General features: G+C 41.7%; 1 protein-coding gene across 1 annotated transcript in view; it reads right to left on the bottom strand.

Moving 5' to 3' along the window:
• The window catches only part of dnajc10 (DnaJ (Hsp40) homolog, subfamily C, member 10), a 63,522-nt gene that overhangs the window by 10,295 nt on the left and 28,522 nt on the right, over nt 1-24,705 (bottom strand). Inside the window, exons 9-20 of the mRNA XM_078228523.1 lie at nt 23,484-23,527; nt 19,759-19,890; nt 17,816-17,905; nt 17,607-17,720; nt 15,302-15,416; nt 13,800-13,927; nt 10,103-10,219; nt 8,960-9,061; nt 8,711-8,866; nt 7,483-7,616; nt 3,109-3,162; nt 2,177-2,324 (exon numbers count right to left, since the gene is read on the bottom strand). Coding sequence (XP_078084649.1) covers nt 2,177-2,324; nt 3,109-3,162; nt 7,483-7,616; nt 8,711-8,866; nt 8,960-9,061; nt 10,103-10,219; nt 13,800-13,927; nt 15,302-15,416; nt 17,607-17,720; nt 17,816-17,905; nt 19,759-19,890; nt 23,484-23,527 — 1,334 coding nt within the window. The remainder of the gene's footprint in view (nt 1-2,176; nt 2,325-3,108; nt 3,163-7,482; nt 7,617-8,710; nt 8,867-8,959; nt 9,062-10,102; nt 10,220-13,799; nt 13,928-15,301; nt 15,417-17,606; nt 17,721-17,815; nt 17,906-19,758; nt 19,891-23,483; nt 23,528-24,705) is intronic.

Raw genomic sequence — 24,705 nt, 5'->3', positions numbered from 1 at the left:
GAGGAAAGTTGTTGGATCGTCATAAATCTAACTAGTTCACTCTGTTCCACAAAACCTTCCACTCTGCAGTTTTGTCTGCACATGATCTGCGTGCTATATTATGTGGTTGACTATTTTCCATTTAGGACAATCAGGAATAGATAGGAAGTACTGTCTAGCTTGCATCACCCACATCTCTGTTAACTACCTTGCTCTTTTGAAGAGTTAAGTCCAATTTTCTTTAAATCTGTGCTGACTTTCCTTAAACTGCATTTGTCCATGTGATTATTAATTTGCCCATCTACATCAATGGGGACAAAGTAGAAAGGATCGAGAGCTTCAAGTTTGTCCAGATCACCAACAACCTGTCCTGGTCCCCCCATGCTGACACTATAGTTAAGAAAGCCCACCAACGACTCTCTCAGAAGACTAATGAAATTTGGCATATCAGCTACAACTCTCACCAACTTTTACAGATGCACCATAGAAAGCATTCTTTCTGGTTGTATCACAGCTTGGTATGGCTCCTGCTCTGCCCAAGATTGCAAGAAACTACAAAAGGTCATGAAGGTAGCCCAATCCATCGTGCAAACCAGCCCCCCGCCCATTCACTTTGTCTACACTTCCCGCTGCCTCGGCAAAGCAGCCAGCATAATTTAGGACCTCACGCACCCTGGGCATTCTCTCTTCCACCTTCTTCCGTCGGGAAAAAGGTACAAAAGTCTGAGGTCATGTACAAATCGACTCAAGAACAGCTTCTTCCCTGCTGCTGTCAGACTTCTGAATGGACTTACCTTGCATTAAGTTGATCTTTCTCTACACCTTAGCTATGACTGTAACACTACATTCTGCACTCTTTTGTTTCCTTCTCTACGAATGGAATGCTTTGTTTGTTTAGCGTGTAAGAAACAATCCTTTTCACTATATGTTAATACATGTGACAATAATAAAATCAAATTAAAAATCAAATAATTTTGTCCTGGAGTTTCCACACCAATGAAGTTAAATTCACTGGTTTGTTTTGAACAAGAGTCTAATACAGTGGAGCCCTGTTGTAACGTGCCCCGATTTAGCACGAAATCGGATATGACGCGATGACGCCTTTTTTTTTGCTATTTCCAGTTTAGTGATTTAGCGCGACTCTGATAACATTCGCGATGACATTTTGTGGACCCCGACCGCCGCGTTACAATGGGGTTCCACTGTATTTGCAATTCTCCTGTCCTTCAGCACCACTCGAGTTTGAGTACTGGAAAATTATGGCTCGTGCCTCTACAATTTCCACTCTCATTTTGATACATTTTGTCCTTTGAGTAACTTCTAAAAGAACTGGATATGTTCATAAACTTATTCAATACTCTGTGAAGCACACAATGTCTATTTTCTATGCTCGATTTTTGCAACGTTTTCTTCATTTTATTAAAAGGATGGTATAGAAAGACCAAGGTCTGAATTTTATGTAGATTGGGTGGATGCGCACCCAACGTGGAAGCGTGCGAAATCGTGGGAGACGTTGGACATTCATTCAGACATCATCACGCACTTTGGCAATATTGCGGTCAGCGGACACAAACGAAAGCCGGAAATGCGCCTGCCAAAATCAAGCAGGCAATTTAGCCTATTAATAAATTTAGATGGGCGATCTGCTTTTACGCTTGGTGGGCGGGCTGACTGGCAAGGAGGCCTTCATGCTTTTGCTGCAACTTCAATCCAAGGCAGGATGAACTGCCAGGGCTGAAATAAAATTAACAAATGTGTTTGGTGACTGAGGTCGGTGTTTGATTGTGCTGCCCAACACTTGTGGCATAGTTTTGTCATCGATATATATTTTTCATGGTTTGGCAGCTCCTCGAGAGAACTCCGTAATGGCTCTCCGCTTGAGGGAGCGCATCAGAAATGCCAGCCCCACCTCGTCTTCTGGATGCCCACTCTCTTCCCACCGTCCCTGGCAGCGCTCAGCCTTCCACAGAGCGTGTATCATGTCTGATGGCCGTTTATTGGCCAGCCAGCTTGAAATTATGCTCCAGGGCTGACCGTGTTGGGAATGTGTTTCGTGTCTGCTTCCGAGCCAGTAAGTGTGCGCGCCCAGTGGGCGAACAATTGAAGCCCAAAGGCTTTACCAGTAGAAGTAGTGTTTTGCAAAAATGTTAAGCAACAGGAAACACATCTTTATAACTGTCTACTATATGATATTTACCTTAGCTAAAAGCTCAAACTCTGGAGCAAAGTTTTGGCAAGGGCCACACCAAGGTGCATAGAAATCAATCACCCAATGGTCCTTTCCTTTTAATACTTGGTTTGTAAAGTCTTCTGGTGTTAGTTCTATAGAAATTTGAGGAAGAAATCTGGGTAAAAAAAAGATAGTGATATATTGTAAGGGTAAAACAAATGAATGCTTTCAACAGTTTATTGTTTGTGACATCTTGCTTGTCACTCAATTGCAGGCAGAGTTATATGGGAACTGCAGAAAGTCATTCCCTTCAGTTCCTTGAGCTTGGTACGCAATTTGGCCAGATCGCAGCCTCAAACTCAATAAACATTTATATAAATGGTATTCATACGTTGACCCTTTAGTTTTAGTATCAGAATCTGTGCAGCACTTCAAGGATACATAGTTGCAATTTCTGAGAATTGCGACCTTGTCTTGTTTCCACTGTTATTTGATGCACTATAGCATTAAGTTGCATCTTTAGAGGAGGCAGTGGTGTAGTGGTATTGTTACTGAACTAGTAATCTGGGCGACCTGGGTTCGAATCCCACGAGGGCAGATGGTGACATTTGTGGTCAATGCAAATCTGAAATTAAAAACTCGAATGACCAATTGTCAATTGTTGTAAAATCCCATCTGGTTCACTAATGTCCTTTAAGGAAGGAAATCTGCCACCCTAATCCAGTCTGGCTTACAAGTGATTCCAGATCCACAGCAATGTGGTTGACTCTTAAATGTCCTCTGAAATGGAGGGCAATTAGGTATGGACAATAAATGCTGGCTCAGCCAGCGATGCCCACATCCTGTGAATGAACAAAATCATCAGATGGTTACTGACCGTTAAGCATTTGAATATTTTAACTCTTATTTTAAAATTTGCAATACATCTTCAAATATTTAATCAAAACATGGAAACTTACCCCAATGCCCAAGACCCAAGTGACTCTGCATTCCTGGACCAACCAGAATAGCTACTGTAGGGAGAAATAGGAAACTGTTACAAGCTGTAACTGAAGCCAAAAGATGGAAACAAGATAGCGTACATTAGAATTTACATTTTATTTTATTATTTAGTTACCAGAAATGGTTTTGCTATTAGCCTGGGGAATTAATAATGGAAAACAAAGAGATGGGAGGTGAATTGAACAGGTATTTTGCATCTTTCTTTAATATAGGGAATACAAGTAACATCCCAAAATAGCTGCAAATTAGGAAATGGAAGAGAGGGATTGTCATGCACCCCTTTTATGGGGACTTACAGGGGGTATTCCCCAGTGCATCTTCTGGTACCTCTGGGGTATGAACTCCTAGAAATCTGATGTAATGGGCCAAAAAGTTCAAAGCTTTGTTAAATATGGGCAACTATGTCAGATATAAGTTGTTATGCACTTAATATGAACTTATGTATTAAGAACAGGAATAGGTCACTCAGTATCATGGTTGGTCTGATTTATCATCAACTCCACATTCCCACCTGTTCCCAGTGGATAAGCAAGAGGGTGAAACACTATCTAGTGCTGCTTTAAAAATATCCAAGGACTCTGCTTTCACCACCTTTTGAGGAACAGAGTTCGAAAGACTTACAACCCTGAGAGAAAAGAATTTCTCCTAATCTCAATCTTAAATGGATGACCCCTATTTCTAGATTCTCCAACAGCAGAAAACGTCCTTTCCACATCCACCCTGTCATAATCCTGTTCGCTATAAGGACTGTAATTCTGTAGAGTGTGTGATGGGAGATAAGAATATAGTTTATAGTATTAATTGCCTACAAAAAGAAAACAATGTTTAGTCAAGAGTGCTTCTGGTCATCTGTTATAGTAAAAGTTTAAAAACACAAAACCTTGTGTTATTCTTTCAGCTATCAACCAGAAGTTCAAATCTCCTTTTTACAAATTATAGGTTGCTATAGAGATAATTAGTGGAATAATCAAATCTGAAGGTAGCAAAAGCACGTATAAGGATTTCAGCAGTAGGTGGGCTGAAGTGGATAACACTACAGAGGTGGAAACAGGCAGGGTCATGATGTAGAAGATTTAGGGTCAGAATTTCAGCTCAGGGTCTAGAAGGAAAGAAGGAATCGAGACTCAACAAAGAAGAAAAGTACAGCACAAGAACAGGCCCTTCAGCCCTCCAAGCCCATGCCAATCATGATGCCCTAACTAAACAAAAAAAAAACCTTCTGCCCTTACTCGGTCCGTATCCCTAAGTTCCCTCCCTATTCATGTACCCATCCAAATGCCTCTTAAATATTGTTAATGCGCTTGCTTCCACCATTTCCTCTGGCAGCACATTCCAGGCACCCACCACTCTGCTTGAAAAACATCCCCCACATATCTCCCTTAAACTTTTCCCTTCTCACCTTGGACTTGTGCCCCCTTGTAATTGACACTTCCACCCTGGGAAAAAGCCTTTGACTACACACCCTGTCTATGCCTCTCATAATTTTATAGACCTCTATCGGGCTTCCCCTCAGCCTCTGTCTTTCCAGTGAAAACAATCAGTGTATTCAACCTCTCCTCATAGCCAACACCCTTGACACCAGGCAACATCCTAGTGAACCTTCTTTGCACTTTCTGCAAAGCTTACACGTCCTTCTGGTAGTGCACTTCTGATAACCAGAACTGCATGCAATACTCCAAATGTGGCCTAACCAAGGTTTTATATACCTATAACATGATTTACCAACTCTTGTATTCAATGCCATTGGCTGATGAAGGCAAGCATGCCATATACCTTCTTAATCACCTTGGCCACCTGTGTTGCCATATCCAGGGTTGGACAACTAAAGAGCAGTCTGACAATACAAAAGGCACAGAAAAGTGATGGTAAGTGCTTGGTATTGTCAAGGGGGCGGGCCGGCACTGCGGTCCAGTCAGTTGGCCCGGACATGTTCAGCGACAGGGTCGTGCAGGGCTCGGAGGGCCAGGGATGCGGGATCATGAGGCTGGCCATTGCGCATGCGCCGATCTCGGCGCTGATAGATTGGCGCAAGTGCAGTGGTCCACTCAGCGCTATGTTGCCGGCCTCTCCAGCTGGAATAGGCCCTGCCCACTGGCTTCTGGAGTGAATCACGCCAGTGCATTCTGCAGTGCAGAGTGTGGGAAATTCATTTATAAATTCCTGCTGAAAACAAAAAGTGTGATTTACTTCAGTTTTTATGCAAATTCGACACTTTGAATTTTTGGGAGAATCCCACTCCGATCTTTAGGTAAGAAAAGGAGAAAGATATTAAGCTGGGAGAGGCCTTTGAACCATGCATTGGAAAATTGAGTTGATTCATGTTCTAACATTCAGACATAGCTGGGATGTTTAAAGATACTTGAAAACAATACCCAATTGATGCAATTAAAAATCTCACTCTGACTGGATATTATAATTAAACAAGCGTAAGGTGATTGTGACTGGTTTTAAGAACTGTACTTTTTAGATGATGTAACCTTAATCAATGAATGTGAATGGATAGAGATAACTCCTAGACTTTTATTGGTATATGCTAAATTACTTGTAATCAAATTTGAACTATAATTGCCTATGTATTTTTGAATGCTTTACTCTGAATGATTTCACAGTCCTAATGCTATAGTCTTCAATAAATCCATCTTGAAACCACTCTGTGGGCCTGATTTTACCATTGCGTCCCAAAACTTGGTAAAGTTGGGCGTGAGGCCATTAACGCGATTCGTGTCCACGTCCACGCAGATGGCCACCTTACCAAGGCCCGAAAATGGCCGCGATCCGAATCGCGCCCGAAACAGGTGCAACGGCGATTTAAATGCATTTGCATGCATTTAAATTGAATTGATGGGTTGGCTGCCCAACTTTACCAGTATTTCCCCCTTTACCATCGCTTTCGCCTGTTCAGATTGGGCGCGAAACAGACATGCTCGGCAAAGGTCTGTTTCGGGCACTCCAGCGTTTGAAGAGGTAAGTTCAGAGCTTCCGGCAGCTCTCTAACTCAGATTGGTGGTGGGTGGGTTTGGGGGGGGGGGGGGGGGGGGGGGGCAGATCATTCTCTAGCCGGGGGAGGGAGGAGGAGGCGGGTCAGATGCCTCTCTGGTGGGGAAGAGGGAGGCCAGATAGTTGTCTGGTGGGGGCGGGGAGGCCGGATCGTTGTCTGGTGGGTGGGGGGGGGGGTCATTCTCTGGTGGGGTGAGGTGGGGGGAGGGGGGGGGGTAGGTTGATAATTCTATTCCATCACATTTCTAATTCTGATCATTCCTGTTATAAATAGATTATATTTCACTTGCCATGAATGTTTTTTTCCCCCTACACCAGCAAGTTCAGGAGAAGTAATTATCTTACTACCATTTCCCAAATTATCCTCTAAACTTGGAAATGCAGCTCTTAGAATTTACTGCAAGTTGGCTGTTGCTAAACACAATTCCAAACATTGTTGAATCAAGCAACGGTTATTTGTACACCCACCTATATGTTTCATTACACAACTTCAATAAAGGGCAACTTTACCAGCATTAAATTGCCAGCAATAAATATTTACTTCGGTGGATTTTGCAAGTACAGGCAACAGAGAGAAGGGATTCCACAGCTATAATAGTACACGTGCACTTAATTAGTGAAACTATCAAAGTACTCGGCTATGAGTATGTGAAATATACTGGGAGGGAGGCCAGATGGATCTCTGGTGAGGAGAAGTGGGGGGCAGGGGCAGGGGGGTCCGTTGCCACGCTGCGGGCGATCATTGGGGGCAGGGGGGGGGGGGGGAGAAGGGGGCAGAGGGTCACGATCAGTCTGGGTAGCGGGGGGGGTGGGTGGATAAGGGGGACAATTATGTTGTGGGGGTGGGGCAATGTCTGTGGGGGCCATCACTCCCGCTTTTTGCTCCTGGGTCACTTTATCAGTTTTTTGTGGCCTGGGAGCAATGTGACAGGGGCGCGTTTTTCAATTTTTTTTTCTCACTGCGTATACGCAGTTCAAATCAGAGCTGCAGCGTTTCCGGTGCGATAAGCCCCGCCCACAGCGCAATTCAGACTTGCGATCTTTTTTTCAGACGAAGTGCGTATGGGGGCGCCTGAGAACAAATTTCCAAGTCGAGTCTGAATTGCGCCCAGATTCAGCAGAATGGTAAAATCGGGCCCTGTGACTTTATCTGGTTCCTTGAGGGGAACAATAGTTTTAAATACGAGAAAACTGTTCTGACAGCCCCGTAACAGGATTGCAATTCACGTGCAAGCCATTATATAACAATGAGGAATCCTGGAAGAAGTGAAATTAACTATGAATTAATTGGTTTTAAAAAAGTATACAATTAAATACATTTTTATAATACATACTGGTACTTGTGAGCATTATTAGTGTTCAGTGGGTAGAGTCGGATCTCTGGATAGGCCTGCACATTTTCTTTCTGACACACAGAATAGTACTTCTGACAGTCCATGCTGCCCACGTTGACTGTCCCATTCAGCATCTACAAAGAGAAGCCATCTGCATTATACTTGAAAAGTTCGGAAAATTTTGACTGCAGTGAAATCGACTCGAAGCATCAGTTTTAGATGGTTGAAACAATGGTTGGGATTTTCCACTCCCACCCATAGTTGGGGATCATGGCAGGTGGGAGTAGAAAGTGCCCATGGGGGGAGTGGGTGCAATGTTGCAGGTCCTTTTGTGGGCCAGGTCAGGTTCATTCTAAAGGCACATGGCAGGTTTCATTAAAAATACTCTCCAGGGACACCATATTAAGGAAGCACACCAGGTACATTGGGAGATCGGGGCACCTGCACAATGGGCGCCCAACAGCGCAGCAGCTGGTTTCCCCGGATCTGACTCTGCTAACATTGGGGTGGATAATGATTGAAACGCCTTTGCCACCCCAATGAGCCAGCAAAGGTGGTGGTGCTAGATGCAGGCTGACTGCCTGCACCCATATCCCGCGCCAGCAAAAACTGTCAAAAATGGGAATGGGAGCAGGACTCCGAGAACCAGGTCTTGGATGTTGTTTGCCAATTTAAAAGGGCTCCCAATCTGTGCAAAAATCTGGGTTGCAGTCCTTTTTGAATGAAGGTGTCCTCAATGCATATCAAATTTGGATAAATACAATTTGGTCAGTAGAAAATAGTCATTTGGTAGTACAGGACTTGAGTATTGCTGAAGAAAGAGACATGCTATCAAAGCTTTTCATCCTGCATTCATGAGGACAGCTCATCTGCTATATTGATGAGCACAAGACAAAAATCTTTGGTAACATCTCTTTTTTAGCAACACTGAATACAACATTGTATTATACTACTCCCATTTGTTTCCAATGTAATTTTGGTCCCAGCATGCAATGAAATGCAAAATCAGTTTTCAACTGATCAGAGTACAATTTTAAAACATTTTTCAAATAACTCTAACATTTACTAAAGAGGAAACTCATGCAGGTAATAATCAATTTACTTCGGCTTGGGCAAAAAGAGTTTGAAACAAGATCTTTCTATGGAATTCCTTGACGGAGTTGAAAATCAGATTGCAACATTCTCAAGTTACTATTTGGGTGGTTCAAAGGAAGAATATTTTTCTTACCCTGGCCATCCTCTTCCATTCTGGCATTAAAGCTTGGCAAGGGCCACACCATGGAGCATAGAAATCCACCATCCAAAGTTCACTTTGTGCTCTCCTTCTAACTAATCCTTCAAAGGTCTCTGGTGTTAGTGCAATTACTGAGGGATTTATGAGGTCCTACTCAAACAGTAAACAAAACAGACCATATAAAATTGGTTGCAAAATTAAAAATTATTAAAGCAAATAACTGTTGTATTAAAAACTTCATACCTGAATAAACTCCAGAAGTTCATCAGCTGTATGATGGCCTTCATATTCAAGAACATTGGATTGGTTGAATATTAGTGTTGTTGGATAAGCTTGGATGCCATGCTTGAACAGCAATACAAGAATTATTAATCTTTTACTTAACTTTCTTCATTAAGCCAAACCTCTCCTCAGAACCTCTTCATCTAAACTGCTTTCTCTTTTTAGGTTCTGTATTTGCACCCCCATCATTCCCTCAGCCCCATTCCCCCAGTACTATCTCCAAGATCATCCAGCTTTAGATGACCTGCAATTTTTTCCAGTTTTCTTCAACTTATGATCGGAAAATCATCCCCATTTTCTCCAGCCTACATCAACTCCCAGTTCCTTAACTACATGCCCCAAAAGAACCCACGAGATTGGTTCCTGGGAAGCAGGGATTGTTCTATTAGGAGAGATTGAGTAGATCTGGAGTTTCGAAGAGTAAAAGGTATCAAATTGAAACATATAAAATTAAGGGGCGTGAAAGCATAGATGATGGGAAAATGTTTTCCCTGGCTGGGGAATCTAGAACAAGGAGTCAAAGTATTAGATTAGGCACCAGTCATTTAGGACCAAGATGAAGAGAAATTTCTTCACCTAAAGCATTGTGGAGTATATTCAAGACAGAGACAATGGAGTTTTGGGCACAAAGGGATAAGAAGGTAGGGATGAGGTAGGTCAGCCATGACTTTGTTAAATGGCGAAACACTGTCAAAGGGGCTATATGGCCTGTCCCTATTTCTTATGAGTCTTAAAGATCTCAAAAGGTTTGTAACTCTTGTTTAAAATTTTTCAAGGCCTTATTTCCCCCTAATCTCTAACCTACCCAGACTCATCAAAACCAGCTCTACAAAAGTCTGCCCTTGATGAACACTCGTTTACTCCTTTCTTACTAATGGTGGCTGTGACCTCAGCAGAATAGCCCTTCCACTGTGGAATTCCCTTTGTAGGGATTGCCTTTCCAAATTCCTTAAAATACAGCGGTTTCACCAAGCACTTGGTCATTTCCTTTATTTTTTTTTAAATGCACAATTCTGAAGGACGTTTGGCCCATATTTTCTATTAAATGCACTAGTTAAATGTAATTTGTTATCAAACAATAGTAAGAAAAATGTTCATACTCACTGTGTTACACAGACTCTCATGGATTGTACAATCCAATGTTCCGAACTTAAGTTGACCAACTAACTGTTTGGAAGCTTTCCGCAGTTCAGGCAAAAGAGCACGACAAGGAGGACACCACTGAAAATGGTGAAGACATAATCTGGCTTTCAGTCACAGATCATTAATAAATTACAAGATAAAAATATCTTATATTGATTATACAATTTATTATAGCTCCATACATATGACAAATGTGGAAAGAATCAATTTAGGTTAACTGATATTTGTGATTTGTCAGTATATATATAAACTGATACCAGATACTGTATTAGTTTGGTGTGGATTCATTCAAGGTAAAACAGATAGAAACTCTGATATCAGCGTTAATATATTTTAATGGGATCCTTATCCCAATTATGGCCAGAATTTTCCCAGTCCCATGGAGGTAACTTTGGCAGCTGGAGGAGGAAGGGAAAACAAGAGTTGGGAAATTTAGAAAAATGTCAGCCCTGATATGTCCCAGAGCTGGGAGTGCAATGCTTAATGGTAACCATGAGTGATAGATATCATACAGTAAAAGCAATTATTGGTGTAATGAGCAGGCATTTCTTGAACAGGCTGTAATTTTGCCAAATGCGCTAACTTTACCTGCAGCTTGCTTACTCAGAGGAGGCAAGAGCAGAATGAGAGGTCTGAGTGGAATGTGAATTTTTAAATTTGAAGGACCAACCTAGCAATCCTAAGGCCATCTGCCTGCAAAGTCTTGCAAATGGATGTGCCTCACCTGCAGATATCCAAGAGATGATACTGGGTGGGAGGGGTTGACTGCCTGTTTATCCCACTTCCATCTTGTGCTACTCTCTCTTGGTCCATTCAGTTTACTACCACACAGCTTTCACTATGGGGCTGCCGGTCACCCTTCCCTTTGGGTACTCTGATTGGCCCTCCTACCTCCACAGCCCACCTGCCATTCCAAATTGGACAATGGACACAGAGGTGGTCCACTCATTGTCCACCCCTTGTAAAATTAAGCTGGCAGGCGCATGACTGAAAAGTGCAGGGTTGGAACCTAGAAACAACCCTGACATCAGGGTCTTGACGTCTGCGGCAGAACTGGGCCAATTCTTCTGTTCTGTTTGGATAGGCTAAAATCCAGATCTGTGGGATGAAAGGACAGTCATCTCATCCATTAATTTCCCTCAAAACGTGGTACTGAGCTTTACTAAAAACTATGAGACTATGGCCAGAAGGTTTAATAAATATCACTTTCCAACACAACGGAAATGGTGAGGGAAATGTCCCCCATCAGTAAATGGCAGAAGGAGATCAAAGACCAATCTAGTTATAAAATATTGGAGTGAAGTTCAACATTTAATTATTCTGAGAGTAAACACAAGCCTAGCAATAATTCATGTCTCGGCTAAAGAACACCCACTATATCTGCATCTCTTTTAAAATGTATATAATATATATATATGCAATTAAAAACACTTGGACAGTCCAAGTAATTCTAATTTGGTACAAAAATAAATATATGGTGTGCTATTACTATATAGCTCCCAATTTAGAGATGGCATTCCCCATTTTTCCACAACAGAACAATGCCAGCTTCCGTTTCTTTGATATTAGCAGCGTTACTTACACTCAGGATGCCTGCTCTAGCATCAAAGCTCATTTCCAACAGCATCTTGGAACAAAATGCAATTTATTAATTTTGCATGATTCATGAATTCATACATGAAAGTGCAAAGTAGGTAGCATGACAAAAGCACAAATCTTTTATTAATTGTGCTTCTTTATAAACTTAGAAACATCAAGTTGAAGACCTCCATGAAGGGCAAGATTTTAAATGGTCTTAGACCTAATTCTGCTGTTGAGAGCACATTTCTAATTTTGAGTGGCAGTGTCCACCTTCACAAAATTGAGATGAGACTTCTTCAAATGTCTTGCATTAAACAGTTTTGCAATGTGTTCTTCAAATTCCTGTCAGACCTCAAAAAAAATGACTGAATTTTAGTCTGCACGAAGCCTTAAGTGGAAAAATAGCCACAAAAATTGTTCTATCATTTGTTCTAAGAACATGGTGAATATGGACAAAACTGGATTTAAGTATCTACATTACTCTCAGAATGTGTTACTGAGGCTTCTATCTCACGACATACAGCGTGTCATAGCAAACACCATGTTGGCCCTCTACAGGACAGAACAGTTCAATAACAAATGGGTACAAGGCATTTGACTCTTCTCGTAGGTATGGTGAACAGACTAGAATTACAACATAAGTAGTCCGACAATATTCCAGATTTAGGTTCAGCTCTAATCTCCTGAATGGCTAATTCCAAAAGGGTGGGACATGTACAGAAACCGAGTAAAACCAGGTCTCCAATCCTTTGCACTAATTGCTCCAGAAATAGGTCCAGTGATTTCAAATTAATTGTCTATTGACTAATACCTAACAGGACCTCAGAATATTGTCAGTGAGCTATTCAGAGGCAAGACTCACTCCAACTTTTATGCGTGGACAAGGCAAAATTTTGAATACGTTAGAGAAAGAGTAGCAAACATGCTCTGTAAATAATTGTTAAATTGAGGAGTGTTTTCGGATTTTTCTTCAAATACAAATAATCGTCACAGACAATACCTATATGTGGTCATTTATTGATGTGATTCAGTAAGAAAATGACTTTTAGAAATGAAACATACTTAAATGACAAAGATGAGACTTATTACAGAATGGCCTTTATTCTTATTTGGTCACAGAATATGGGCACCACTGGCTAGGTCAGCATTTATTGCCCATCTCTAATTATCCTTGAGAAGGTGGTGGGGAGCTATCTTCTTGAACTGTTAAAGTACACCTACAATGCTGCTAGGAGGGCATTTCAGGATTTTGACCCGGCGACAGCGAAGGAACAGCGATATAGTTCCAATTCAAGGTGGTGTGTGACTTGGAGGGGATCTTGCAGATGGTGGCATTCCCATCCGCCTACTTCCCTTGTCCTTCTAGGCGATAGAGACTGTAGGTTTGGAAGGTACTGTTGAAGGAGCATTGGTGAGTGCACCTTGTAGATGGTACTCACTGCTGCCACTGTGTCAGTGGTGAAGGGAATGAATGTTGAAGGTGGTGGATGGGGAGCTGATCAAGTGGGCATTGTCCTGGAATATGTTGAGTTTTTTTTTGAGTGTCGTTGGAGCTGCATTTATCCAGGCAAGCGGAGAGCATTCCATCACACTCCTGACTTGTGCCTTGTAGATGGTGGCTGACTATAGAGACTCAAGAAATGAGCTAACTCGCTACAAAATTAGTAGCTTCTGACCTATTCTTGCAGTCGCAGTATTTATATGGTTGGTCCTGTTGAGTTTCTGGTCAATGGTAAGCCACAGGATGTTGATAATGGGAGATTCAGCAATAGTAATGCCATTGAATGTCAAGGGAGATGTTTGAATTCTCCCTTTTTGGAGATGGCCATTGCTTGGCACTTGAGGTACAAATGTTACTCGCCACTTGTTATCCAAAGCACAAATGTCATCCAAGTCTTGCTATGTACGAGCATAGACTGTTTCAGTATCTGAGGAGTTAAGAATGGTGAACATTGCGCAATTATCAGTGAACATTCTCTTTTCTGATGTTATGATGGCAGGAAAGTCATTGATGAAGCAGCTGAAGGCCAGCTAGACATGAGTTTATATTTGAAATATATTTCAAGAAAGAACTTACTGGTGCAAAAAAGTCCACAAGCCAAGGTTCCCTTTCTTTCCTTGGAAAATTCTTCGGACTCAATGTGATAACAGGCGCATTAATGCTCTCTCTGGCAAAGGAAACTATATCGTAGAGAACCCTCTTACCTTTTAGGATAAAATGCATCATGGAATATTAATGCAACAGAAACTATAAAAAAATGCATACATTTCATATTCAATTGAGAGAATATCCTTCGGCAAAGGATTTCTTTGCAGAAGATGCATATGCAACTTGGGTGGAAAGAAAGAACTTCCTTAAACAACATGAAGGCAACAAAAATTATTTCACAACGTAGTGTTCTGTAAGGATTTTTTGGATGATATTGGTTAACGGATCATTGTTGGACAGCATAGCGAAAGAAGGCTTTAAAGTCACCTTTTAAACTGTGCCATGGCTTCCTTGACATTGGGCGGAATCATACGAGAATTTGGCAGAGTGTCAGTTCTGGAGAGAAAACTGGCAAGGAACTCTCTTGCTCCACTGGCCAGTTTTCTCTCCAGATCTTGTTATTGACTGCCAAAGAAAAGAGTGGGTATGTTTTTTGCGCCGTCACTCTAGAGCCAGGAATCAGCCAGAAAGGGCACCCTGATCACTGGAATAAATATTAATCCCCCGCCCCCTCCACCATGGAGGTATCTGTGGCCTTCCCCCGCCCCCTCGACCTTCCAAAGCATCTCCATTCTCGGCACTCCCCAAATCATTACCAGCATGTCTCCCCCTCCCCTCCGGAAATTGCTCTGTGTTTGCTCTCACCCTCCCCAATCACAAATAGATGAGCCTTCTCTCATGAGGTTCCCCCTCGGGCCAACCCTTGGTACTGCCCCTTGGCACAGGTTGGCAGGTTGCCTGACAATGTTGCTCTTCCCGGTGGTGCGAAAGGGAGGTCAGGGAGAGAATCTGGCAATGGAGGTCTTTAGTTAGATTTAAATTTATTTAAAATGAATGGAAGTTAGGTCCTTGTCCATTATGGGCATGAACCTGATTATGTTGCCAGCAAGGGACGGCAAAAATTGGAGATTTCGATCTTGTCAGCGAGATTCGCCATTTCCAGGTTTGACTGGATCCTGAGCCCTTGCTGGCCATCGGCGAGTGCAGGATCAAGATCCCACCCATTGTCTTTGACATGCATGTGAAAGGGTAGATCGGGTCTTGATTTAATCTCTGACCAGAGAGTGCTAGTTTCAGCCTGGATTATGTATTGCAGTCTTTGGGGCCTCAACCCACATACTTTGATTGAGAGCCATGTGCATATTCACTGCACAATTGACACAATTCACACCAACAAACAGCATATTTGGTAACCTCTTCATGTTATTAGTCAAAGGTAACCTCTTTCTATTGTTACTCAAAGCTTACCCCAGAAATTATTTACCACATGTAATATGTCCAGATAAAGAATAACTTGTAACGAACAACCAAGATGTTAAAAACATTTTGTTTTCATAACTACCATGACAACTCTAGGACACAGTTCTTACCATGATGTATTTCAAAGGCACGTGTTCCACTGCCTTTGAATATTACAACACAAGGTTGGTAGATATAGAGGCTCTTGCAGATGCGTGATCCCTCATCACAGTCAAACGTTCCAACCTGGAAAAAGATTATCCTTTGTGTTAAAGTACTTCATTGTTAACATGTTCTATCTTCGTGCCACAATTTTAGGAATATTATTGAACTTTGCTGATGTCACTTGAAAAAAGTTATATAAACCACTAGCTTGTACATAATTAAAAACAAGATATTAACAGAAACTTGAGCCTTTTAAGTACACTGTATTTTAGGCAAGGAGACAGCCAAAAAATCAACTTCACAACCAACAGGGAAGTTAAGCAACCCCAACTTCTACCGCCTGACACAAACTTTCTGCCTTCCTGAAGGTGTTGATTACTTGCTGAAGTATGGTTCAGCTGACGATTGTCATTTGATACCTCACTCGTTGTCATAAATGCCAGTTGGTTATTTGACATCAATGATAAGCCCAATTCCATTCTTAACCAATGTACTTCCAATAAAGATCACTAGACATAATCATAGAAACAATTCCTGACATCTTAGTCCCTGTACGCATGGCTACTCTGGATGATTACAATATCACAATCATAGTCCAACTAACTTCAGTTAACTTAGCAAAGACCAGGGATTGAATCTATACTTGAGAGGTTATAACAGACATCTTAATGAGTAAACCTAAGTTGTCAAGGAACCTTTCAATCTTCCTAACTTGAGGCAATACTACTACTGAACATCTCAGTTACAACCCCCCAATACCATACTAGAGATCTTATTGCAAGTATTTTCAAAGAACATGTGATGTGCTTCAGTAAAATAGGCAATGGTTGATCATAAGCTTCCTGCAGCTCATTAGGATCCATGTTACACAAGAGCTTTCTCCCCACCCCTCCCCACCACTATTTCTTCCAGATTCAACACCAAATCCAGAACAACCAAAACTCCAGAATTCCATGAGTAGAGTTCCACACAAAATCATCTCCTTGCACTAATCCATCATAACAAAAGAAAACAGCTTGTGTAACTCACCCAGAGTAAAATCTGAGTTATGTACTTAAGGAATTGGATAGACATATGGGCAGCGGTTTTCCGGTCCTGCTGACCATCGGGGTGGTTGGGGGGGTGGAAAGAGGGGGTTGGGAGGCTGACGATGGGGGTGCCAGTGCACATGCGCAGTGGCCCGCTCAGCGCTATGGTGCGGTTTCTTGGGTGGGATGAGCCCCGATCCCCACTAACAGTGTGGATCCCTTGGCAGATTCCATGAAGCACAGAGTGCTGGAAATTCAAGCGACCAATTTCCCTTTCTCCCTGCCCATTAGGCGCTTAGCTTCTTTTTTGGGAAAAATCGCCTCCACTGTGACCGATTCTCACAAATAGCAAATAGCTGATGAAGGTTGCTAATTAGGAAATCTTCAATGCATTTATAAACTGTAAATTTGATAGTATGCTTCAGTAGCTAGTGCAACCATAAAGGGCCTTGCCACGGAGCATGGCTTTCCTACTTTAGTCCTGAGCCAGAGTTCAGGAAAATCAAAATCCCCTACTGCTCACAAACATTCCCAGAGAACTTACTTTGCTCTTGGAACTCAATGACATCTAACAAGTCATTGATTCCTTTTTTCTTTGAAGTAAGATCCTCTTTATTAAATAAAATAGCCATCCTTAACAATTCCAATGCATTATGCATTACTACCAAAATGCATAAAATATATCTTGGTGTATATAATCTGCAAGTACTCTAAAATGTATTTTATGCACTTCAATTACAATAAAGTCAGTCAGAATAGTTAAGCTGACAAAACCGTTTTACTGTAATATATTTGTTGGGTGAGCATATATAGGCAGTCATATTAAAGTAAATACAGTGTCCATTTGCAAAATGGGACAACATGATTATCCTTGATCAACTAAATTGAAATATATTGTTTTCTTTTTTCATTCTTCAGGTACGAGCTTGGACAGTGAATGCAGGCGGATTTATGAACTGCATACAATGCCATAACCAATCATAATCTTGTCTTCAACCTATGCAGGAGTCATGTAAAATGATAAGGAATGAGAACAAGTGCTAATTCTCTCCTCTCGAAGTCAGGAATGCTGAAGCCAGTTGTAACACACCAGCTACCAAAATCAGCTGTAATCAGGAAAGTGACCACCAATCAGGGATTACTGACTTATACGGCTCAGTTACAAACTGCTTTAACAGCAGAGTCAGATGAATCAGCCTGATCCTCCAAATAATGATCCTTTAACACACTTAAGCAGTTGTACCTGAATATTGTTACTTTGTAGAAGAACCTTGATCCTTTTAAACTCATAATCACCAGGCTCTGTGGTGTCACCAAATTTAAAGAAAACCAGCCAACGATGATGAGTTAACTTGCTCTGGAAAAAAAGAATACAAAGTTGTTTTTGCTGTTTCTTTGCAACACGGAGTACATTTCTGTTCTACTGCTATTCCAATTTCTGTTTGGCCATACCTGGAATGAATGTTCAGTAAGCTTTTCCAGATCTGGTAAATATTGCATAACTTCAATATAAATTTCTCTGGCATCCAGGCTATTGAGAGTCTGCAGAAAAATAATTTAAAATAGGCTACAGAGGAGTTGTAAAATGTAATTTATACATGACATGCAAGAGATTAAGTAATTTTGCCCATCTGTTATTGTAATTAAAATTATAATTACCCACAGTCCATGAGGGACCTCTGTCTGTCTGTCTCTGTTAGAGAGGGACAAGTGGTTAAATAGCTTGAAAGGCACCTCTCTGCAACAAAGATGGGACAAGGCAAACCTCCACGAGCTACCATAGCCGATACGGGAATTGAACCCTGTGCAGTTCTTGGCAAAGTTATACAACATTAGGAAACATTGTCTGTGCAGGAGCCTTTATCCTGTTAATCAGGCCCAATCTGTCAAAGGGGATGTGATTTACAGTAAAATCTGGTTATTTTTGGGTAAACGTATGAGGAATGCTTTATTGAGTAACTTCATACATGATGTCAACTTGGGAGATGTCCAGAAAACATCTGCGAAAACACCCTTCGCCTACCTCTGGACATCTTCACTGTAGGATGGCAAACAAAATACACAGTGTATAATGCACTCAACTAGTCACTGGTTTACCTTAGGTCTTTATACAATGCATAACTGTTGAGCTTGCCAAGACTGCTCCAAACAAGCAACATAGCAACTTTTGAGAAAGAGTGAGTGGAGTAGGGAAGAGAGAGAATATAAAACAAGGGGTTTCTACTATAGAAAGAGAGGGGACGATTCAGGGGCTAACTGTGAATCTAAGCTCCATAGTTCTCAGGTGCATTTCTGGAGGTTGTGTTGGCAGATAAAGACAAGGAGGTAGGCTGTATCGTATCCAAGTTAGAATGCACCAGAAAGGGCAGTGGAAGAAAGTGGTTCAAACAGTTACTGCCAGCTTAACCAGCTCCCAAGTTGCAATATAACGTCAGCAATGTTTTGATGGACTCATAGTTTCGTCAAGGCACAAGTACCCATGCAGATCCTAAATAATTCTAGAAGCTTGACACGTTTTCAGGCCAAAGCCAAAACTTAATATGCACAAGAAATTCTCCATTCTTGTAAACTACGAGCCTATATCACCAACACCCATTCCTTTAGAAATTCCTTGAACATGCTGCTGCCTCCCAAATCAATTGCCATCTTTCCTGCAATTCTAAGATTGAAACTTTCAAGCAGATTGGAAACCTGCCTCAGCACGGGAACTGCCCTAAATGAGCAAAGTATGTCATCTTCTATGACTGTGACCATGGTGCACCATCCTTCTCAACTTGTCTGCAGCCTTTCAACTGTTGACCATACTGTGCCAATGTCTCTTCCCCACTTTCCAGATGAATGGAATTGCCCTCACTTGGTTCCATTCTTACTTATCCAGTCATAGGCAGCAAATCTTCTGCCTTTATTTCCCACTCCCACATTGTTACATCTGAAATTTCCTAAGGATTCATTCCTGACCTCCCCCCCCTGCATCTCGTATGTCAGTGTCTACATACTGTCCTCTGACAGCATATCATGTTCCACATGTGCAATCACAACATCCAGCTCTATCTACCTCATCACCACCTCTCTCAACTCTTAAATTGCCTTCGTTATTGGTCTGCTTGCCCTTCATCCAGAAAAATTGGCAAGTTCAAAACCATTGTTTTTGCGCTCTGCCACAAACTCAGTTCCACTCGTGATTCTGTTCTTTATTCAGCCAACCAGGAGGTTCAGAAGGGCCAATATCTCTAACTAATTACATTCCAGTATAGAGGAAGCAAATCAAATCTCTAAACCATCTCAGTTGTATTATTTCAGATTTTTAAAATTGAACACATTCCAGCAAAATACAATTTCCACAAATGGACACTCGCATGGATGTTTTACATGTATACTTATATATAAGTACATACCAAGATCCCACCTTTCTGTTTTATGGTAGAACCAGGTGGAAAATAAATTGTTGTACTGGTGGTTATCTCTAAATCTGTGCAAAGCTCAGTCTGTGTTGTGCAATCCATCCAGCCCACTTGAACAAGTCCTTCCTAAGAATGAACCAAACCCATATTGAATACAGAACATTAAAATATTTTAAATAATCAAACTTAAAGAACAGACACGTTTAAGGATATTTTTCCCCTAGTTCTAGGGATTTTCAAAATTAAATGTAAATGACAAAGTTCTCTGGAGTATTTTAATCAGTAAGAAACCACACAGTCAAAGTAGTTGAAAGCATTAACAGGATTTTATTCACCTCTTAGATAACACAGCAGAGATTGGAATTCACCAACAAAGGTTATATAGACTCGAAACGTTAACTTGGTTTTTCGCTCCATTGATGCCATCAGACCTACTGGTCAGAATTCTTCCACCTCGCCCGTGACTGGGATTCTCCAGTCCCGCTGCAGTGAATGGTGTTTTGGCTAAGCTCCAAACTCTCCATTCTCGCTGAGCGGTGGCAGGTGAACAAGATTAGAGAATCGTGGCTGCTGAGTTTTTCCAGCATTTTCTGCTTTTATTTCAGATTTCCAGCCTCCAGAGTGTTTTACTTATCCAAATTATACTATTCTTGATTGCCAAAATGTTGCCCATCCATATGAAATTTATTGAAGACCATTTTGTAATTTTTGTTTATTTAGCAAGGGGATGGGACATCAGAATTAGAGCGTACACTTCTATTTTTGTCACAGTATCAATATGAATAAAACACAGCAAGGTACTTGCAACTTTGCCCAATGTGTCCTAGCTGCCATCCCAAGATGGTAGCTCCCATCTGTAATATCAAATTCTACAATTTATCACACTGACACGGGAAGGGGATGAACAAGCACATCACCAAAATAGCTGATTTCTAATAATTGTTGTAACTCAAGTACAAAAGGTTCTCAATATTTGCACAGCTACTCTCACAACCTCTGCTGGAATTTATAGAACATAGAACAGTACAGCACAGTACAGGCCCTTCGGCCCTCGATGTTGTGCCGAGCTCAGTCCGAAACCAAGATCAAGCTATCCCATTCCCTATCATTCTGGTGTGCTCCATGTGCCTATCCAATAACCGCTTGAAAGTTCCTAAAGTGTCTGGCTCCACTATCACAGCAGGCAGTCCATTCCACACCCGACCACTCTCTGAGTAAAGAACCTACCTCGGACATCCCTCCTATATCTCCCACCATGAACCTTATAGTTATGCCCCCTAGTAACAGCTACATCCACCCGAGGAAATAGTCTCTGAACGTCCACTCTATCCCCCTCATCATCTTATAAACCTCTATTAAGTCTTCTCTCATTCTCCTCTGTTCTAAAGAAAAAAGCCCCAGCTCCCTCAACCTTTCCTCATAAAACCCACCCTCCAAACCAGGAGCATCCTGGTAAATCTCCTCTGCACTCTTCTCCAACGCTTCCACATCCTTCTTATAGTGAGGTGACCAGAACTCACCTCACTATAAGAATGACCAGGGTGAGGTTAGGGCCTGTTAATAACCGCTAACACACCATAGGCCTTCTTCACGGCTCTATCCATTTGAGTGGCAACCTTCAGAGATCTGTGGATACGAACCCCAAGATCTTTCCGTTCCTCCACATTCCTCAGAACCCTGCCTTTGACCCTGTAATCCGCATTCAAATTTGTCCTCCCAAAATGAATCACCTCGCACTTATCAGGGTTAAACTCCATCTGCCATTTTTCGGCCCAGCTCTGCATCCTATTAATGTCTCTTTGCAGCCTACAACAGCCCTCCACCTCATCCACTACTCCACCAATCTTGGTGTGATCAGCAAATTTACTGACCCACCCTTCAGCCCCCTCCTCCAAGTCATTGATAAAAATCACAAACAGCAGAGGACCCAGCACCTTTCCCTGTGGTACATCGCTGGTAACTGGTCTCCAGTCTGAAAATTTTCCATCCACCACCACCCTGTGTCTTCTATGAGATAGCCAGTCACTTATCCAATCGGCCAAATTTCCCTCTATCCCACACCTCCTTACTTTCTTCATGAGCCGACCATGGGGAAACGTCTTATCAAACGCCTTACTAAAATCCATGTATACAACATCAACTACTCTACCTTCATCTACACACTTAGTTACCGCCTCAAAGAATTCAATCAAATTTGTGAGGCAAGACTTACCCTTCACGAATCCGTGTTGACTGTCCCGGATTAAGCTGCATCTTTCCAAATGGTCATAAATCCTTTCCCTCAGGACCTTTTCCATTAACTTACTGACCACCGAAGAAAGACTAACCCGGCCTATAATTACCAGGGTCATTCCTATTTCCTTTCTAGAACAGAGGAACAACATTCGCCACTCTCCAGTCCTCTGGCACTATCCCCGTGGACAGTGAGGACCCAAAGATCCAAGCCAAAGGCTCTGCAATCTCATCCCTTGCCTCCCAAAGAATCCTAGGATATATCCCATCTGGCCCAGGGGACTTATCGACCCTCAGGTTTTTCAAAATTGCTAATACATCTTCCCTCAGAACATCTACCTCCGCCAGCCTATCAGCCTGTATCACACTCTCATCCTCAAAAACATGGCCCCTCTCCTTGGTGAACACTGAAGAAAAGTATTCATTCATCGCCTCCCCTATCTCTTCTGACTCCATGCACAAGTTCCCACTACTATCCTTGACCGGCCCTAACCTCACCCTGGTCACTCTTATTTCTCACATAAGAGTAAAAAGTCGTGGGGTTTTCCTTGATCCGACCCGCCAAGGACTTCTCATGCCCCCTCCTAGCTCTCCTAAGCCCTTTTTTTAAGCTCATTCCTTGCTACCTTGCAAGTTAATTGGGGGAGTCTGTGGGAAGGCAAAGAGACATCTCGTAAGTGGGAGGCTTTCAAAAATGTGTTAACTAGGGTTCAAGGTAAGCACATTCCTCTTAGAGTAAAGGGATCATTTATAAGATCATTTAAAATTATTTAGATAAAATATAAGATCGAGTTTATGAAAAAAATTGCTCGACTGTTCGCAAACTAGAGTTGGAAGCTGGAAACCATGGAGAATTAAATTATTTTACTGAACATTGCATCATTCACAGAACAAATTAGACTAAATTGGTAGTGGAGACAAAAGTTTCACAGAGCTGAGTCTAACAGAAACACATTTCTCTAAATAGTTTTGTTAATTTCACCCCCATTTCTGAAGGTTTTGATCACCATTGGCCACAATGGACAGCCACTAAGGTGCATTTCAGTATCTCACTTAACATGCAAGCATAAAAAGAATGGTAAGCTATTCAACTACAGGTTGCATTACAGCAAAACCAGATTCTATCTTCACCCAATACTCACACATGTGCTTTCCATTGGAAATTATTGATCAGCAGTTAGAAGTGGGGATTGGCAATTTTCTCTAGCTAAGGAGTGCTGAGCCACACTGTACACCTTTTATCACTATCCAAGTGAGAACAATTAAGCCAACAAGGATTGGGAATCAGCTCAGTGCACAAATTTGTGATTCATGTTGTTATAGATATTTTAAATTAACCAGTCTCTTTGGTTGCATCAAAGAGTCAATCATGGATGGTAAATTTTCAGTCAATGGAAAAAACAAAACAATTTATAGAATAATGCACCTGCTATTATTCAATTTTAAACAAATGTGTCATGTTTTAATTTTACAAACATTAGACTTACCAGCCTTCCAGCTAACTTAAGCTGTGTCTGTGAAGACAAGCAATCTAGAAAACAAAAACAGTGTATGAAAATTTCCTATATTGTTCCAAGCAACTTGTTCACAAAATCATTCAGACTGAGATCAGTAGCAGAAGTGCCAATATCAAGTTTATTGTTTTATTTCCTACTATCTATACTACCATCATACATCACTTGACTCTTTCCTCCACAATCAGTTGTTCAGAATGTTCACTTGCATTCATAATTGTTCTCACCCAGGTTCCTTGTTCCTCATCATCCCCAACACTGTGGAAAGCACTGCTCTCTCTCTCTCTCTCCAATTCATCAATTATTCAGTTCTAGATTTTGCTTCACTTATTCATTCATGTCGCCTAATTAATTAACTGAAAGTCAACATTCGGGTGGTGTTCAGCTTATTAGTTTACAACTAAACATTTTATTCCATCTGACTTACTGAGCAGTATGGTTGAGTTATTTGCCCAAAGGCAAATATTGGAGTAGTGTGTGTGTGTGTATATATATTGCAGGGGGGGGGGGGGGGGGACTGAGCACTAACTCCATTGATGTCTTGAGGAGTGTACATATTACAGTGGTGGTGGTGCTGGAAGTCTTAAAGCGCATCAAGGTAGATAAATCCCCGGGACCTGAAGAAGTGTATCCCAGGACATTGTGGGAGGTTAGGGAGGAAATTGCGGGTCCCCTAGTCGAGATATTTGAATCATCGATAATCACGGGCGAGGTGTCTGAAGATTGGAGAGTGGCAAATGTTGTGCCGTTGTTTAAAAAGGGCTGCAGGGAAAAGCCTGGAAGCCTCACATCTGTGGTGGGTAAATTGTTGGAAGGTATTTTGAGAGACAGGATCTACAGGCATTTAGAGATGCAAGGACTGATTAGGGACAGTCAGCATGGCTTTGTGAGTGGAAAATCATGTCTCACAAATTTGATTGAGTTTTTTGAAGGGGTAACCAAGGAGGTAGATGAGGGCAGTGCAGTTGACGTTGTCTACATGGACTTTAGCAAGGCCTTTGACAAGGTACCGCATTGTAGGTTGTTGCATAAAGTTAAATCTCACAGGATCCAGGGTGAGGTATCTAAATGGATACAAAATTGGCTTCTTGATAGAAGCCAGAGGGTGGTTGTAGAGAGTTATTTTTCAAACTGGAGGCCTGTGGCCAGCAGTGTGCCTCAGGGATCAGTGCTGGGCCCACTGTTATTTGTCATT

This window comes from Mustelus asterias, chromosome 14 (genome assembly GCF_964213995.1).
Source record: "Mustelus asterias chromosome 14, sMusAst1.hap1.1, whole genome shotgun sequence".
Taxonomy (NCBI): domain Eukaryota; kingdom Metazoa; phylum Chordata; class Chondrichthyes; order Carcharhiniformes; family Triakidae; genus Mustelus; species Mustelus asterias.
The sequence above is the reverse complement of the archived record's forward strand: the minus strand, read 5'-3'. Positions and strand labels throughout refer to the sequence as shown.